This window comes from Eriocheir sinensis, unplaced genomic scaffold, assembly GCF_024679095.1.
Source record: "Eriocheir sinensis breed Jianghai 21 unplaced genomic scaffold, ASM2467909v1 Scaffold1152, whole genome shotgun sequence".
Lineage (NCBI taxonomy): Eukaryota > Metazoa > Arthropoda > Malacostraca > Decapoda > Varunidae > Eriocheir > Eriocheir sinensis.
In genome coordinates, this window is record NW_026110466.1 from 92501 (window position 1) to 112831 (window position 20331).

Sequence of the window (20331 nt, forward strand, 5' to 3'; positions counted from 1 at the left end):
ATGCATGAAGAGGTACGTTCGCTACTCCTTAAATCATTTTACTATAAAAGAACTCATTTCACTACTGTATGAAGAGAAGTTGTGTGTGACTCTGTAAGTGTGGGAAGGAGCAGTCCGGCGTTCTGAAAGTTTTGAAAAAGAATACTGGGCAACAGACAATATCCATGACAGTGTGGATCCTGTCATCATCAGCTTGGAAAGTGACGAGGAGGAGGAAGGCATCGAGGTTTAAAATATATGGAAGAAATGATGGCCTTGTTTTATTTTTTTTACCTGTGTATATAATAGGGATTGTCGTTGTGGACCTTTTCTTTGTCCCGGATTCCGGGATAAAATTAGCCCTAATCCCGGGATCCAGGATTTCCAGGATTTTCAAAAACATAAAAAAAGTTATGTATCATCTTAGCAATAAGTAGCTAAAACGTTGGGAACTATGGCAACAGCGATCAGCTGTGCGGGCAGGCAAACAGACAGACAGACAGACAGTTTACTGGTAACCGTCACTGTTCGGTCACTCACGCGAGGAGGGAAAGTGTGCTGTTTTTTTTTTTTTTTAAGCTGTCACGCTCATCTCAATGTCGTATACATACAGCAAAGTGGAATATGCAGACATGGTGTTCATTATACGGGCTCTGTTACGGGTAACAGAGTGCCATGGCTGCTTTATAATACTCAAGAGAATACCTAAACAGTAAGTCCTTCCTTCACAGTGTTCACACACACACACAACACTCCTCACGGGACACCCTGTATATACATATAAATAGCAGCACAAGTTCACAAGTTCACAACTATCCTGCAGTCAAATTTGTCTTTTTTTTTTTTTTTATACTTAATTTCATGATTTTTCATCTCGGGATTTCCAGGATTTGCAAAATATCCAGGATTATTAAACCTTGAAAATTGTCCGGGATCCTGGGATCCCAGGAAACAAACCCTATATATATATATATATATATATATACAGAGAGAGAGAGAGAGAGAGAGCGAGAGAGAGATGTATATATATATATATATATATATATATATATATATATATATATATATATATGTATATATATTTATTTATTTATTTATACACGTATATCATAAATATGTATTATAAGGTATTACTACGCTAAGCTTAAAAATAATAACTCACTATATCACGGTAACAGCCTTAACTAAAGTCTAATATGTATTCAGTACTACATAATCACTGTTCAATATATTAAACTCCACCCCCGAATAATTTATTTGTTTTACACCGTCAAGTAGCAAGTGAATGGGGGGCGTGGCAAGTACACGTCACGGCCTGACGTCACGGCCTGACGTCATGGCCTGCACACCTCGCCTCGCTCCTCAGTGCTTCAGTTGCCATTTGCTATTTTGCTGACCCTACCTTCGATAAGATTTTGATGGCATGTCTCTAAGACAACTACCCTAATGGAGCGGAGTACACACTTGGTTATATTTTTCCTAATTACGCCGGTGTCTAATACACATTGTGCTTTAGTCCCATGTCAATCAGTAACCTGGTTCAGACGCTATTGCAAAAAACCAGTATTACACGGGGCTTGAAATGCACTTTTTTTATAGATAAATTCATGGACAGCGATATTAGGTGGGGTTAGATACACGGGAGCTTAGGGTCAAAGGAGCTGCCTCGTACAGGCCTACCGGCCTCTTGCAGACTCCTGCGTTCTTATGTTCTTATGTACATTTACTTCTTCTACTCTGAAACCCTTACTTTTCCTGTGGAGTAGGGCTACGCCTCCTCCCCGTGTATTCTGCTTCTTTCTGCCTTTCCCAATCATAGCAAACACTTCCCCATCCACACAACAAGACGCTTGATAGTACGAGTGTACGTACGTGAGTCCTGCGCCAAAAGTGTGTGCAGGGAAGCGGTAATTATAAGGAGCCTCTGCACGCCTTCATCTTTAGTCCTCCGAGAATGCCTCCCTCACTAAGGCCTCATGGATATAATTGCTTTACTCTAATTTTACTGACATGTCATTTGTACTGCAGGTAAACATTTCCTCTTTTGCTGTTTCCTATTTTTGATGATTTTCTTTTATTCCCTTGCCTCCCCCCTCCCAATAGTGGCGAGGGCTATAAAGAACTTAGGGTAATTGTGAGGTTAAATAGTGAATAAAAGAAGAAAACAATTTGAATAGAACTTAACCTAACCAAATGAAAGTAACCTAAGCTAACCTAACCCAAGAATGGGGGTCAAGACTGTCATGGTTGCATTATGGTTATTATTAATTTGCACAACAAATGATGCCTCAGAATACTTAAACAAACTAAAAACTTGGACAATTTACGGTTTCACCCAACCAACGATTTTCCTGTGTGGTTCATGTATTTCTGGTGATAGATGTAGTGAATTGTACGATTTTGTACCTCATTTCCGTCGCAAATGTCTACTTTTTGAGTTATGCCTCTTTTCAAGTTATGCCTATCCCCTGCCCTAAACGATCTTGGGGTTTTTGGGTGGGGAGCATGAAATTGACTAATATGCATTTCAAATGAGGTCGAGATATCAACAGAATCACATTAGAACACCAGTGAAAAGGCATTGCCTACATTTGTTTTGGTGGGAGCGGGGGAAGCGGTCATTGTAAGGTAAGTAGTGTTGCCAACGATCCACTATGGGTGAACAGTGTTGCCAATGATCCGCTGCGGAAGAGAGCAAAAGAAAGTGAGCTGTGTTGCCAACGATCCGCTACGTTTAGCAAAAATACCTGCGGCCACAGGGAGGTGAGCAGCATTGCCATTTCTTTTTTTACAGCAAAGGAAACAGCTCAGAGGCAAAAAAAGGGAAACAATCATTTAAAAAATACCACTGAACACTGCTCCTATAAAAAGGGGTCAGAAGACTGGCCGGCGGCTGCAACATATATTCCGTCCAGTAAAGGTAAGGGATTATATATCGTTTAAAGGGGGGGGGTCCAGGGCCTTGGTTAGGAGGGGAGTCGAGGGGGGTGACCTCAGTTAGTTAGGTCATCAAGTTCGGTTGGAATAATTTAAATATGCTCCCCCACCAGAACCCCCCGAATTCTCACGGGTCCCCCAAGATCGTTATGTGGGGGGAGGGGGGATCCAGGGGGGGCGAGGCCCGCCTTGGTTAGGAGGGGGGTCAAGGGGGATGAAGCCCTCCTCAGTTAGCTAGGTCATAAAGTTCGGTTGGAATAATTTAAATATGCTCCCACACCAGAGCCCCCTGAATTCTCACAGGTCCCCCAAGATCGTTATGTAGGGGGAGGGCGAAGCCCCCCTTAGTTAGTTAGGTCATAAAGTTCGGTTGGAATAATTTAAATATGCTCCCACACTAGAACCCCCCGAATTATCACGGGTCCCCCACGATCGTTATCATGTGTGGGGAGGTGGGTCCAGGGGCAAGCCCCCCTTTTAGAAGAGGGGCAGGGGCCCCTCCCCCTTAGATTAGATTAGGTTATGGAGAGTTGGGTAGGAGTAGTTTAAATATTCAACATTCGGTGTGGGCCATTGGAATACCCAGTGCGGGACGGAGTGGGGTGGCGGCGGTGGGAGTGAAGCAGTACTTGTAAAGAAATATTGTGTTTGGTGTTTCGAAACTGCGGTCCATTCGAGCAGTGAGTTAGTGTTTGCCAGTCAGTTTAAAGATGGCCACGGTGTGTGCTGATTGTACGGACAACTACTGGGAGTTTATTAATCAATTTTATCTGGACGACAAAGAAGTCATGGTGTCCTTCCTTTAGAAGTATGGTGCCCAGACTGTAAACTTCCCTGTATTTATAGGAAGGAAAGGCAGCAGCAGCAGTAGTGCCACCAAAATCATCAACATCTGGGGTGGTATTAATAAAGGGTCCTTGGAGTGAAATTCAACTTTCAAAGTGAGTTTAATCCTAACTTTGCTGCTAGGTTCTAGAAGTCGCGAGTTTACTGCTAGGACTCGTGACTTTGCTGCTAGCACTCGCCGAAAATGTAAAAGACCTCATGGAGGACTTTTAACACCTTAAAAGCAAAAATTTCGGATGTTGAATTCAATATAATAATGATAATTGCAGCTGAGTGACGGTCCTCGCGCATTAATTATCGTGTCAGACGTGTTGTGCCAATAAAACTACTGACTTTGAGCCGGTGAAAAGGGTTACACGAGACATTAACGCCGCGATATAAGAGAGAGAAGTGGTGAAGGGGCTGCGGGCATCGTTGTCGGAGAGGCAGGGCCCCTAGAGCCAGGCCCATGGGGTTGTTCAAAATGCAAGAAAAACGTGTATAGTTCTATGAAAAATAAATATACGACAACGGACAAACAGAGTGATGATCCAATCAAGCCCAAGACCAAGATAAACAGCTGTTCAGTAACCCGGGGGGAGGGGGGAGCAGCTGTCGCTTGTGTCAGTTCTGTCATGGAAGGATTAGCAGCCGTCGGTGGGCCTCCTCCTCCTGTCATGGAAGGATCAGGGACATACGGAGGGCCTCCTCGTCCTCTAAGAAGGAATTTCCGGAACCGCCGTGATGTGCTAAATGAGTAAAGTGACTCAGAACTTGTCAGGAGATATAAACTAGACTAAGGGGAATATATTACGTGACTGATTTGGTTAGAGAGGCACTGGAAAGCCCTACCAAGAGAAACATGGCCCTCACCCCAGAGATGAAAGTTTTGGTACGTAATGCTAAGGTATCTTGCTACTGGAAAAATGCAACTTTGTAATAGTGATGACCTTGGAGTGTCGCAGTCATCAGTTAGTAATGCAATAACACAGACACTTCGTGCTCAGACTGCCACACACGTCGCCACCCAGTTCATCAAGTTCCCCTTGGATCACAATGAACTTGAGCAAATTGCAAGTGATTTCCAAGGAGTGGCAAATTTTCCTGGGGTTGTAAAACATTTGAAACATTTGAAACATTTTATTATCCCTTTATACAGTTATGTATTTACAATAATTTTGTAGTGCAGGGAGCCCATTTAAAGCTGGGAGCTTTTTGGGCAGTACTGGAAACTTAGGTGCTGGATTTAATCAATAGTGCAAAAAGAAAAAAGAAAAAATATATATATATATATATATATATATATATATATATATATATATATATATATATATATATATATATATATATATATATATATATATATATATATATATATATATATATATATATATATATATATATATATATATATATATATATATATATATATATATATATATATATATATATATATATATATATATATATATATATATATATATATATATATATATATATATATATATATATATATATATATATATATATATATATATATATATATATATATATATATATATATATATACATATATATACACATACAAACATATAGTATATGACAAAAGTAAAATGATGATAATAATGATAATAATAATAATAATAATAATAATAATAATAATAGTTATAGTAATAATAGTAATAATTAACATTGTGATAATTATAAAATAATAGTAGTGTAAATAATAATTAAAGTGATAATATTAACACAATATCATAGTACAAAAATTGTAATTGACTTATAAAAATAATATGGTAGTACTGTAAATGATAATGTAATAGTATTAATACAATAATAATAGTATAAGGTAATAATTGATTAAGCTGAGGACACACTCTGACATGATACATGGACTTAATAATTATAATTGAGAAGAATATGTTTTTTAAATTGTTTTTAAAGGAGTGTATTGAATTTAGAGCTTTAATATTATTAGGAATAGAATTCCAGGTTTTAGGTCCTGAATAAGAAAGTGAGTGTTGAAAAAATGTTAAATTATGGGCAGGTGTACGTAAATTTTCATTGTAATTTTTCATTGTAGGAGCAATTGATGGAACCCATATCAAAATAATAGCTCCAAAACAGTTTGAAGGAGATTATGTGAATAGGAAAAATTACCATAGTGTTAACATCCAGTTTGTGGTTGATGCAAATGACAAAATTCTGGATGTTGTTGCTAAATGGCCGGGTTCTGTTCATGATGCCAGAGTCTGGAATAATTGCGGACTGAAGGAGTTGTTTGAGGGCAACCACATTCCAGAAAAGTACCACCTGCTAGGGGACAGTGGGTATCCCTGGGATACGGTGGCAGGAGAGCTGGCCCAGGATTTTCTAGGTGGACGAAGACGTCAGATTCATCCGGGTAGTCCGAGAACTGGCTCAAGGTCCTAGGAGCAACCGGTAGTAAGGGCAGGAGACGGGCGACTGGCTGAGGTAGTAGGCTGACGAGAGGTGTAAAAGCCCGGGAAGGTCTGCTGGGCCACCGTCAGCTTCTCCGCACGTAAACTCGGCGAGGTGGTAATGAAGCAGAAGGCAGAGCTTCTGAAACTCAAAGCGGCGACAGAATATCTGAAATAAGGAAGGAGTGAAGCAATGAGTGAGGAACGATTGAGAAAGCTTGCAGAAGGCGTGGCAATTAAGTAAATGAAACAATGAAGCAGGGAAGAATCAAGGGTAGTAACGAAAGGAAAAGTCAGTGCAAGAAATAAAGGACAAAAATTACGACTTGCAAATACAATAAAACTACTTAACCCCTTCCCGGCAGATGATCTATATATAGACGTTTCGAAATTGGGACTTTTTGTCAGCGCGTCTATATATAGACGTTTGCTCTCATTTGCCCACACTAGATTGTAGCATGGTCTACATATAGACGATTCCTTACTACTAACAAAATTAACAAAATAAATCGTTATTTGGCATCTCAAACCCCCTGACACTTACCGACATTGCCTCTCAAGGACAGTCACTGCTTGTGCTTTGTCGGTGGCGTATGTGCTATGCACGTCAGCTAACACTGGGAATTTATGCATTTTTTCCTATTTTATTTTATTATTAGTCTATCATGTCAAGGAGAAAGAGACCTCTTAAGACGGAAGAAATAACTTCTTTGGTAGCTGAGAATATAGATGCTGATTTTTTGGATGATTTTGATGATTCTGACTCATCTACTGTCAGTGATTACAGTGATACAGAATCTAAACCTTCATATAAATATATCAATATACATATAACCAATCAAACTTAAATAACATCTCTATATAGATTCAAATGTTTGTTCAGTTTTGCGACAGAGTCTATATATAGATATCAATCTGGAATGCCCACTTGCGGGGAATCTATATATACACGTATGGATGAAAGTCGGCACCATCTATACAGAGACAATTTTTTTTTTTTTGGTAGTACATACATCTGCCCTGCCGCCGGGAAGGGGTTAATCCTTCACAGCGAGTAAGTCTACAGGATGTAACACTCCAAATATCGGACACTTTCGGCACCTAGAAATCATGGAAATTTTAAAAGTTAAGTAGTAAAATGTATCAATTATGTGTTGTCTAATCATTCTGAACACTTTCCCGCAAAAAAAAAAATCCAAATTTCCTTGGCATCAGTGGAAGGTTTTTGCAAAAATTGCTTGGCACCCGGGGGGTTAAAGACAGGCTCGACCGACACTTCCTTCAACTTATTACAGTCATCCATTAAATAGTACGGGTGTTAGGGACCCAGGACCCCCATACTATTCGAAAATCCGTATAAAATTAGTGCCCCCCCCCCACCCTAGAAACTACTGGCACTCCTACGTAATCCAGGTCCCACCTGGCCCAGCTGTTACCCACGGGCCCAAGTTGCCAATTATGCATTTTCTGATGCAGTCACAGTGCCGTGTTACCATGCTGGGGGGGTCGAGGGGGGCAAAGCCCCCCTGTGAAAGGTCAGGTTATTTAAAGTTCGGTTGGAGTAGTTTAAAGATGCGTCCCTTAACTATATAATATGGAGGTGTAATGTCGTATTTTGGAGGCGCAGATTCAATCTCAACAATTACCATTTTGTATCTTATTTCAAGTATGATTTAGAGAGCAATAGAAACTGTGGTAGAGAGTAAGGGAGAGTGTGAGTGTATGACATGGCTCGCTCGCTGACAATGTGGCTGCCAGAATGGCTCGCTTGCCCAGCTTGGTAACACTACAGCCAAAAATGCATAACTGGCAACTTTGGCCGGCGAGTAGAAGCTGAGCGAGGCGGGACCCGGATTCCGTAAGAGTGCCCTTTTACACTATGATAGATACACCGAACACTGCTCTCATTCACGTGGTATGCTCTCCCTACTGGAACTTAACTCATACCAAAATGTAACTTCTAAACCTGAAATCTTCTGCAGGGTGAATACCTTTCTCAAATGGTTTGGGGTGCTTTCAGCAGGTGTTTTGGCTTGTCTCTTGGGTCCCATGTTCATGTTATGCGGTAATGGAGAAGCGTAGGTGAGGTTGTGCACACACACACACACGCCTAGGGAAAGCGCATAGGTTTCAGTCTGGCAGAACAGTGTTGCCACTCATGCCATGGCTACTTGGTGCGATGAGCGGGAAATTCAAAAACCATAAAATAATCTTGTATGACAATCCGTATAAAACTAAAACCGTACTATTGGAAACCATACTATTTGAGGGACGACTGTATTTACTAAAGTATAAATGCAAAGATTTGGAGCTATGCAACTAATGTAGAATCACTAAGGTATAAGAACAAACCACCTGGTCTGGACCATAGGGTCTGTGTGGTCTGAATTTCTATGTAAATCATACATGCTATTTATTGTCCCAACTCTTTTCCCACACTCCATGTTTAGCCGGCAGTCAACATGGCAACACCCTATTTTTTACCATTTCTGTGTCAAGGAAAGCAAGGTTACAGCGTTCCCTTGTTTACCGCAAGGGTTATGTCTTTGACACATCTGCAGGTGGGCTAAACTGCAAATACTCGCACTGCTTCTAAACCTGTCCAATATCACTGTTTTTTCTGCCAGTGTCAATAGTTTTTCTCTTGACGCTTTGCCCTCCTTTCTCTTCATTTTTGTCTTTGTGCGGCTGAATTAAGTCTAGGAGCCACGTGGAAAGCCTGTGATATAGGACAATGAAATCAATACCAACACTGGTGACTGTTTAGGACGGTGCCTGGCTGAGGAGTGCGGCGGCAGCGTGGGCCCCCTGTAGTGGTTGTTTACACCGCTGACGTATAGTGGCGGGAATTACACAAGTATGCCGCACATTTAAGGATACTATTTTGCATATATTTTTTATAAAACAGTAACTCTTGATTAATAAAATTCATTAATAAAAAGAGAACACTGTATGCCTTCCCATCCGTTCTATACATTCTTCCCTTTTTGCAGCCTGTTCCTTTCATGGCAGCAACATTCACATTGATTTGCAGGGGTAGTGAGTCAGGGACTGGGACTGTTTTCTTGTTATGGGGGCTACAATGCAAGTGTGGCAGGGAGCCAGTGGCAGAGGCAGTGAAGAAGGTGCATGGGGCAGAGGAAAGGTATTGAGTCAGGGGCAGGGCAGTCATCCCTGGCAGGAGGGTAACAGTGGAAGGGTGTGGCAGAGGAAGTGAAGGAGGTGCGTGGGGCAGAGGAAAGGTATTGAGTCAGGGGCAGGGCAGTCATCCCTGGCAGGAGGGTAACAGTGGAAGGGTGTGGCAGAGGAAGTGAAGGAGGTGTGTGGGGCAGAGGAAAGGTAGTGAGTCAGGGGCAGGGCAGTCATCCCTGGCAGGAGGGTTACAGTGGAAGGGTGTGGCAGAGGCAGTGAAGGAGGGGCATGGGGCAGAGGAAAGGTAGTGAGTCGGGCAGGGCAGTCGTCCCTGGCAGGAGGGTTACAGTGGAAGGAGGTGCATGGGGCAGAGGTTTAAGGGGTGCGTTTTAGCCAAGAATAAGAAATATCCCCCTAAAATTTGATTTTCTGTTTTTCGCATTTCTACTTTGGTCTATGTTCATGGATAACTGTTTTAAAATATCTTAGCGATACGATGCCTGTTTCCAATGGAAATTAGTCATTACCTGACACTATCTCAGGCCTGGAGTGGCGCGCGACCGCGCTCTAGAACAAAGGTGTTATGTGTTTATTACGTTATTTATATGATTTTTAGGCAGTTTTTCGATATATGTAGCTGCAAAGCAGCTGACTGACGAAGTTATTGACAAGCTCTCCTCATACTACACAAAGGCTGTCAGAGACAAGCATGAGACTGTTTAGTAGCATGAGGTCAGCGATAATGGCCAGCTATTATCACCACACTGCCACCAAAAATAAATAACATCGGCTGTGCCCCAAGAGTCAATCCTCATGGTGCTGGGTGCAGAGAAGCCTGGCAAAAGGGGAAAGACCAGCACCACACACTGACAAAAGGATTTACTTGTCCCACATATCATACGACAACCTCAGCCTCACCAGGACGGTGTACCATGACCTCACAAGACCAGAGCTGCTGGAGAAGTGCCTGAAGGGGAGGACACAGAACAGAAATGAAAGCCTACATGGAAAGGTCTGGAGGAAGGCTTCAAAAGACAAATTCTGTGGCCTACATAGGACTGTCTTTGTGTCCCAGGTCACAATCCTGGAGCATAACTTTGGGCACAGTGAAGCCAACCTCCTGACCTCGCTTGGGTTCAAGAGGTCCTCTAACTTCATAGATTCTCTTGAGCGGAAGGAAAAGAGGACAAGCAGAACCAAGAACAAGAAGAGGAAGAAGAAAAAGACAAGAAAACAAGCCAGCAAGGCAGCAGAAAAAACATTATAAGCCTGGAGGCTTCTGAATAAAAACATGGCTACAATGAGTGGGGTGGTGCCCCATGATACCCACACCATCGAATGTATAATATCCTTTGAAAAGGAGGGGACCAGGTACCATAACTCAGAAATATCTGTAGAATAAAAAATACATTGCAGAAATAGCATATCAAACATATTATGGTAATGAAATGTAAAAACGATGATTTCTCGAAATGTAAGTTATTGGCATTTTTGGTTAAAATTCTGATAGCCTATAAAAGACATTTCCAATTGGATAAGTTCATTCAATACGATAATGGTAAGACTATTTTTCCATCAAGACAAAACTCTTCTAAGCACCATAGAATATTTTTTTTCATATATTTTACAGCGAAATGTGTTTGGTTACGTAATAAAAAAAATATTATTATATACATGGAAACAAAACATTGGCAACACATATTGGCCAAATGTTAGCACTGAGGTTACTTTACATTGTCCAATGAACAAAAAAGCTGAAAACCCATATATAAAAAAGGTATTTAGAACTCAGATTCGGTCAAAAAAATTCCAAAAAAAAAAAAAAAATTGTCATTCAGGCTCAAACTTTGCCAGAAATGTTAGATTATAGTCTACTTTACTGTGCAAAATTTACAGCCAAAAATATGCAACTTCATATGCTTTCTAAGACTACGCGCCCCTTAAGGCACATCTGTCTTTGAAGGCCATTCCAGCCCAACAGTCTTGTACCTTCTGGTGGGCTGAGCTTCATCCAGCTACTCAGAACCTAGGCTACAGCAGGAGCCCTTGATGGCATAATTTGCAGGTGCCTCTGTTTTCATGAGGCACACAGCCACAAGACCACTCCTAACTCAGTACAGGTAACTCAATTTACGCGAGTTTGGTTTACGCGTTTTTTAAATAACACGGGGTCCAAAATCCAAATAAATGTTTAATTTACATGTATTTTCACTTATGCGCCACATTTTATGGGGTCACCATATTTCTCATGTAACTGGACTCACACGGCGCCGCGGCAAAACTGCTGAGCTCAGTTCTTCCTGCGTGCCACTTGAACAACAATACAGAACCCACGCTGCCCCACTACTCAACAATAGGGGTGAGCAGGTACTGGTACCAGTACCAGTACTAACGGTACCAGCTATACGGTACGGTACCGGTACTAGACTGCTCAGTACTGGTACCAATACTAGCCAGTCGCTCATGGGATCACAGGAGTGCAGGAAGGAAAAACACAGTTGTTGCTGCGGTCTGTTTTTAAAACAAATTTCGGTGTGTTCGGCAATGAAATAATGGCTGGAGGAAGAGACCCAGGGAGAAAAAAGTGTGCAGGATGCGGACAGTTTGCTAAAGTGGACGAGGATATGAGATGTAAAGAATGTGTCGAGAAAACAGAGGAGCAGGCAGCGGGCAGTGATTCAAGATGGCTAGAGGGGAAGGAAGGAGGAAACAAAGAAGAATGTGGGCAGTGCGAGAAGAAGGTACAACAGAACCAACGAGGACTACAATGTGAGCGGTGTGACTGGTGGTTCCATTTTGGCTGTCAAAAGGTAGGAGTGGAAGAATACAATATGTACAAAGCGCAGAAGTTCAAGGCTAAATGGTTCTGCCTCAAGTGCAACACATACTTTTAAAACCTTAAAAAAGTTAACAGAGATATGAAGGATGAAAATATGGCATTAAAGATGGCCTACAAAGATAACGAAGAGGAGAATGTGGCACTACAGAGTACTAGTAAGATGATAGAAGAGGAGAATATAGCCCTAAAAGAGAATAACAAACAACTCATTGACCAGGTTAAGTCTCTAGAAGCTAAGATTGAGAATCTAAAAGTACAGTTAAAGAAGGAAATAATAGGGGAAGTCTTTGAAGAAATAGAGGAAATGAGAGAGAAAGAAAGGAAAAAGAACAACATAATCATATTTAACATAGAGGAAACAGAATATACAAATAGGCAAGAGAAAGTTGAAAAGGAAATAGAAACATGTGCTAAAATTTTTGAAGAAATACAAAGTGAAGTAAAGAACGAGGACATAGTAGAAACCTTCAGGATTGGTAAATATAGGAAAGTAGAGAAAGAAATGAAGGACAAACACAAATTAGGAGAAAGCAAAGACCAATCCTAGTCAAACTAAAAGATGAAAGAACCAAATGGGAAATCTTGAAAGAAGCAAAAACAATCAGAAACTCAAGGATTGACACTTTTAAGAGAATATGGATAGTACCAGATCTAACGAAGAAAGAAAGAGAACTAGACAAAGAACTTAGAAGGGAGCTGCAAGAAAAGAGGGATGCCGGTGAGGAAGGATGGTACATCAGAAGGAATAAACTACATAGGAGGAGTTTTTTGTAAATAAGAAATGCAGCGCTAAGCTAGAAATAAGTTTGCTCAATGTGCAAGGACTTACACAAGTGAAACAATGTGAAATAGAAAAACTAGTATCAGAAAATACAATTTTGTGCCTTACAGAAACACAACAAAAATATATGAAAGTTAATGTTTTGGATGATTTAAAGTACATAGACTCAAACAGAGATGAGAAAGACAAGAAAGGAGGTGGTTTGTGTTATGCATAGAAAAAATGACTTTTCAGTTACAGAAAAAGTGAATACCAAGCACAGTGATATATTGCATGTGAAATGTGTAGTGGGAAAATACAGTTTTAGGTTGTTACTTGTGTATATGTCTAGCGGTGACCAAGCAAGGAATAGAGTGATCGAAGTTGAAATAAACAACATACTAGATAAAATTGAAGAGGAACCATATATCTTTCTAGGGGACTTTAATGGGCATGTTGGGTTTCTTGGGACACAAGAGGTTAATGTAAATGGTGAGAGAGTGCTTAACTGGGTTGAAAAAAGGAACTTAATATTGTTAAACGGAGACCCAAACTGTAGTGGAGAAACTACTTGGGAAGGCCATGGCATAAGAAGTGCAATTGACTTTGTGATGATGAACCAAAGAATGTATAGTAGATTTACACATATGAATATAGATGAACACAAAGAAAAGTATGATTTGTCTGACCACAATGTTCTAAGTGTATCTATGCGAGTGAATTTAGAAAAATGTAAGTATAACAAGAAATTAGAAGAAATCACATACATGAAAATAACTGAAGACTAAAGGAATAGCAGAATTGGAAAATGAAATAAAAACAAACTCTATAAATGACATTGAAACATTTGAGAGTCTTATGAAACAAATATCAGAAAAACATATGAGAAGAAAAATTAGAAGGAGAACTAAACAAAAATATGAAATGGAAATAGAGCCAATATGGATGACAACAGAGATTAAAAAAGAAATAAGCAAAAGACGAAGCTACAACAGAGAAAAAAGAAAGCTTCGATGCAACAGTGAGGAATATAAAAAATATGAGACCTTGTATTAAGAACAAAAAAAGAAAGTGAAAAGTACGATAAAGGAAGCCATGTGGAAACATGAGAAAAAAGTGACAGAAGATATAAAAAGAGACCGCAACATGACGAAGAAGCTGTGGGAACACATCAAGATACCGGGGAGAAAATGTGAAAGAAAATAAAATAACCATAATATACAACGAGGATGGTACCCTAATAAAAACTGAAGATATACCAGAGAACTTAAATTCCTTTTGGAATACAGTTTACAGACAAAGAGAAAATAAAATAGATGAAGTATGGAACGAAAACACCAGAAGAATATATGAACAAACCCAAGAGAGAGAGATGGAGGAAGAACAGCACAACCTGTTAGTAGGCGAAAAAGGGAATCCAATCAACTTAAAGACAAAAACAACACTGAGAGAACACTTAGATATGACCTACCAGTGTAATATACAAGGACCTAGACCAATGAATAAAGATAGAGTAACACTGACGAAGGAAGAAGTGCAGACACAACTTAAAAGAACAAAGAAAGGTAAAGCATCGGGGCCAGATAAATTGAAACCAGACCTGTATAAGGCACTAAGCACAAGTGAAATATGTGTCGACAAACTTGTGGAATGTTTAAATAAAATTATTACGGAAGAGAATATAAAAGAAAGTTGGAAAGAGACTAACACAACCCTAATACCTAAGAAGAACAAACCTACAGCAGCCGATTTAAGACCAATAGCACTGGCCAATTCATCATATAAACTATTTATGGGCATTGTGAGGCAAAAGATTGAAGATCATATTAGAGAAGTTGGACTAAGGAGTGATCTGCAGGCAGGCTTCACAGAGGAAAGAAGAGTCACAGACAACTTATACATATTAAAGTACTGTATCTCTGAAACATACAAGAACAAAAACATACTAATAGTAACATCATTGGACTTCAAGAAAGCTTTTGATTCAATTGACAGAGGAAATTTAATAAAGACACTTATGAACAACAAAATAGAGTCAAGGCTGATAAATATCATAGCACAAATATATCATAATGATCGAACACATTTACATATGAACAATGAACAACAGTCAACAATCAACAAATGGAGTACGACAAGGGTGTAATGGTTCCACAATCCTTTTTCTGCTAATAACATATGAAATCATACAGAAACTAGAAGACAAACAAATTGGATTTTATATTATGCTGACGATGGACTACTACTGTCAAGAACAATAGATGAAGCAAAGTACAGCATCAACCTTATACAGAACATAGCTATGCAATGTGGGCTCCAAATAAACAAAGAAAAAAGTAATATATTAATATATAATCAACAAGAACAACCAGAAACAATTGCAGGCATTAGTACATGTAATAAAATAAAGTATCTTGGAATAACAATAGAAAACAAGAAGAACTGCTTCAAGGAATATAAGAAAGAGAAAATGAACAAAGCCAATCAACTAGCAAACATGGCATATAGCATCACGGAAAGGAGTTGTAACAGGTTGTTAGTTGGAAAAGGATACTGGAAAGGCATCAGATTGGCTACCATATTATATGGAGCAGAAGTACTTTACACAAAAAAAGAACTTGACAAACTCCAGTGCATAGAAAACAAAGTTTACAGAAGCATTTTACAGGTCCCAACCTATACAGCAAGCTGCGTCTTGAGATCGGAAGTAGGAGCAACATCAACAGTAGCCCGAGATGCAAAAATAAAAATCATGTTTACTAAACACATACTAAAAGATAATAGAAATGAACTGATGAAAGAGATCTTCATGCAGGAATATGAGAAGGGAAAGACTACATGGATAAAGAACCTGAAAGTATATATGCAAAACATGAACTTGACACTTAAAAAAATAAAAGATGTAAAGAAGGAAAGTATTATAACAAAAATCAAAGAATGGGATACATCAAAGTGTAGAAGGAAGCAGAACAGAAATCTACACTAAGTATATACAGAAAATACAAGAGTAATATAGAAGAAGAAAGCTGGATAGACAACACTGAAGAATCAAGATTAATGATGAGAGCAAGAACCAACACGCTAAGTTTAAACTGGAGAAATGGCTACCAAGGAAAGAGTGAGCGATGTCCATATGATGACTGTGACAAGGAAACATTAGAACATTTTTTTTAGAATGTACAGGATATGAAGATATAAGAAGCAAATTTAATTTACAGCTAATTTCACATAACACAGAAAAAATAATAGAAACACTACTTTTTGGTGAACAAAGAATCAAAGATATACGAGAAAGAAAAGAATATATTAAAACTATCTGGAAAACAAGACACAGAAAAACACAGGAACTGCAGCACAACTAAAGAAACAGTCTAGTGGGAGCCGATGCCAAGGCTTATCCCACGCTTACTACTGAACTGAACTGAACTGGTGTCCCTCATTTCTTCCTCACACAAGTGAGCCTGAGTGGATATCTCGGTGATATGGATACACACTCTCTCTCTCTCTCTCTCTCTCTCTCTCTCTCTCTCTCTCTCTCTCTCTCTCTCTCTCTCTCTCTCTCTCTCTCTCTCTCTCTCTCTCTCTCTCTCTCTCTCTCTCTCTCTCTCTCTCTCTCTCTCTCTCTCTCTCTCTCTCTCTCCACTGAATGAAGTGAATATTTATTTTTTGATAGATACCTACCTCTTGTTTGATTTACATTGTTTTTTGATTTACGCGTCCTCTTCAAGGACACAATACTCGCGTAAATCGAGAGTTACCTGTAACTACAAGTATGTTTGCCACAAGATTCCTTTTCCATAGTTTATAAGGAAAGGTTTTGTCCAACAGCCTCAATTACTCCTGTGCCCAAGCCCGGGGAAAGTCTAGCCTTGACTGACCCTTTGCAGCACCTGAGGGTTAGATGGACTTGGTGTGGCTGCCAAACTTGTCTGTGACCCTGCACAATGCCATGGCACTGTAGGGTGGCCAGACGTCCGGCTTTACGTCAGGCAGTCCTCCTTTTGAGCACCTTGTCCTCCATCCCGCGCAACCTCACGCTGGACGTGCATTTGTCCTCCTTTCTCGGGGTGAGACAAAAAAAAGATAAATAAATGAATCAATAGATAAATAAATAAATAAAAATAAAAGTACAAAAATTGAATAAAATGAATAAGTAAATAAATAAATAAACAAATAAATTACCTTAGACATACAATAATGCTGTACAATTAGAATATCTGGGAGTACCAAGGCCAAGGTTGGCAGCCACAGTCACACACGACGGACAGTAGACAGGAACTGTACAACCAACGTTGTGACTACTTGAGTTACATCTCTCACAGCAGCGCGCGCCTGCCTGTAGTCGTGAGTCGACGCGGTGCAGTGTGGTTGGCCAATTAATTTACGATTTGAGAGTCTAAAAGTGCGAAAAAAGAAAGACGTTGTTTAACTCTGACTGGAAAAGAGTTTGGATTCATTGCTAAAAGCAGAAAGGATGAGTTTCATGCTTTTTGTACATTGTGTAAGGTTTTATTTACATTTAGTTTTTATATATATATATATATATATATATATATATATATATATATATATATATATATATATATATATATATATATATATATATATATATATATATATATATATATATATATATATATATATATATATATATATATATATATATATATATATATAGATATAATATATATATATATATATATATATATATATATATATATATATATATATATATATATATATATATTTTATATATATATATATATATATATATATATATATATATATATATATATATATATATATATATATAAAATATATATATATATATATATATATATATATATATATATATATATATATATATATATATATATATTATATATATATATATATATATATATATATATATATATATATATATATATATATATATATATATATATATATATATATATATATATATATATATATATATATATATATATATATATATATATATATATATATATATATATATATATATATATATATATATATATATATATATATATATATATATATCATTGATATGCAGTGTCCTCCTTTTTGAAAATTTGGAAATGGCCACCCTACATGGCAGTGAGCCGCCTCCAGTGTGTTCCTGCCGCAATGCCTCCCTCATGCTGCCTCTCTGTCACAGATGACAACCCTGAGGACTGTCCATTGTGCCTGACAGCCTGTGACAGCACAGTGTGACTGTGAGCTTCTTCCCAAGCTTGGGTTCAAGTATACTTTTGGTAATTGAGTCCAAGAATGATTATGATGTGATGAATCCAAGTACAAATACAAGTACTCAGTTTTATAGCTTAACTCAAGCCCAAGTACAAGTACTTTTGTGCTGTACTTGAATCTAACTACAAGTGCTGTTTGCTGGCGGTGCTCAGGGTGTGGCTTCCGGTTGATGACTGGCGATGATTTGTCATCAATTGCTGATTTAGTATCAGCCAAGCATGTGTTCCCATGGCCATCAGCTCTGACGTGTTCCATAACATCCTGGCAAAGGCACTGAGCCTGTGCTTAGACACACACAGTCACACACTCACATGTACATTATAATATATATTACAATTTAACCTTATAATTTTTCTGTTGACAAGTGGCAAATTGCCAACCCCTCTTTGTCCTGAGTCACCCCACATATCCTCAGTGTCGCCTAACCCCACGACCCAGCTGAGTGCAAGTACAAATATATTTTTTACCCTGAGCACAAGTACATGATGTTGTGATGTATGAGTACATGTACTTGGACCCAAGCCTGCTGTCTCCAGTATGTTCCTGCCATATTGCCTCCCTCACGCTGCCTCTCTGTTTCAGGGCGACAACCCCGAGGAATGTCCCGTGTGCCTGACAGACTTTGACGACACAGTGCAGCGGCCGCGCTCTCTGCCCTGTGGCCACACCGTCTGCACGTCATGCATAGATAAGCTGAAGGAGCAGGGCCGTGTTACCTGCCCGCAGTGCCGCGTTAGCCACGCTGTACCCGAGGGTGGAGAATTCCCTGTCTGCTATATTGCTGAGGCCCTCATAAGAACGATGAGGGATGCCAAGGTCGCTGCAGCAGCCTCACTGCCACCCAGTGCCAGGAAAGGGAAAGGAGCAGCAAGGGCAGCTGGCAAGAAGAAAGTGCCGGGTCTCTCCAAGAAAATGTGTTCCTTTCTGGAGGAACAGGAGGCCACAGTTATGGACGCCATTGCTACCTGCCGGGAGGTTGAGTCACAGCTGGACCAGTACAAGACGACCCTGACAGGCTGGGGCAAGCAGCAGCGGCAGCTGGAGGACAGGCTCCAGGAACTGGTGGACCAGAGCAAGAGTGCCAGGGAGATTGTGGAGCTGGAAAAGTCCCACGTGGCAGCCAAGGATGGGGAGGTGAAGAAGGGGAGGCAGGAGCTGCAGGCCGTGCTGGAGACATTATACGCCCCAGCAACAGATCAAGAAGCAGGCGTGGCGGTGGCTGAAGTGTTTTGTTGCCTTGGCAAGGTGGAGCAGGTGGTGGAGGAGTGCCAAGAGGGTTTCCCTGATGCCAGTGCTGTCACCACTGTTAGGAAGGTGAGTGTGTCAATGCTGCACCCGTGCCTTGGGCACTCGGCCATGAGAGTAAACACGGCAGGCATCACACAGGGGGGCATATACTAGAGTACACACAGGGGGGGCATACACAAGGGTACACACAGGGGGGCATACACAAGGGTACACACAGGGGGGCATATACTAGAGTACACACAGGGGGGCATACACAAGGGTACACACAGGGAGGCATACACAAGGGTACACACAGGGGAGCATACACAGAAATATACTCAGGACCCGTGGTTTTAAGTCTGATGTGATGTAAAGCGGGGCATTACTCTAATATAGTTTGCACTTACTTGAGCATAATGAAACTATTTTTATAATGTAATAAGATAAACCCCTTATTAGAGTAACAACAGCAGGATACATACAGAGGGACAGTCTGTGGGCCTTCCCCCTCAAGAGTAACAAGGGCAAGGTGTTAACATCTTCCCTAACCCAGTGTTGTTGTTCCAGGTGAGAGAGGCATCTAGTGCAGCCATGGGGGTTGCCCAGGCTGTCCAGATGGCCCTGGACACTGTTACTAAAGAAGAGCTCCAGCCCCTGTCTGACCCAGAAGAGGCTAGGCCCCAGTCAGACCCAGAAGAGGCCAGGCCCCAGTCAGACCCAGAAGAGGCCAGGCCCCAGTCAGACCCAGAAGAGGCCAGGCCCCAGTCAGACCCAGAAGAGGCCAGGCCCCAGTCAGACCCAGAAGAGGCCAGGCCTCAGTCAGACCCAGAGTCCACTATCATGGACAGACTGCAGCTCATCTTGATGCTGAGCTTGAAGGTCAGTAAGCCCCAAGTGTCACTATTGCAACAACGAAT

At 40.1% G+C, this 20331-nt stretch overlaps 1 protein-coding gene across 1 annotated transcript; it reads left to right on the forward strand.

Annotated features, from left to right (window-relative positions):
* Positions 1 to 3634: 3634 nt before the first annotated feature.
* LOC126989400 (E3 ubiquitin-protein ligase TRIM32-like) lies at positions 3635 to 20293 on the forward strand (the record flags this gene model as incomplete). Its single annotated transcript, XM_050848000.1, has 3 exons — positions 3635 to 4633; positions 18770 to 19501; positions 19982 to 20293. Coding segments are annotated over exons 1-3 (1074 nt in total), but the record flags the coding sequence as incomplete, so codon positions are not given.
* Positions 20294 to 20331: the final 38 nt, after the last annotated feature.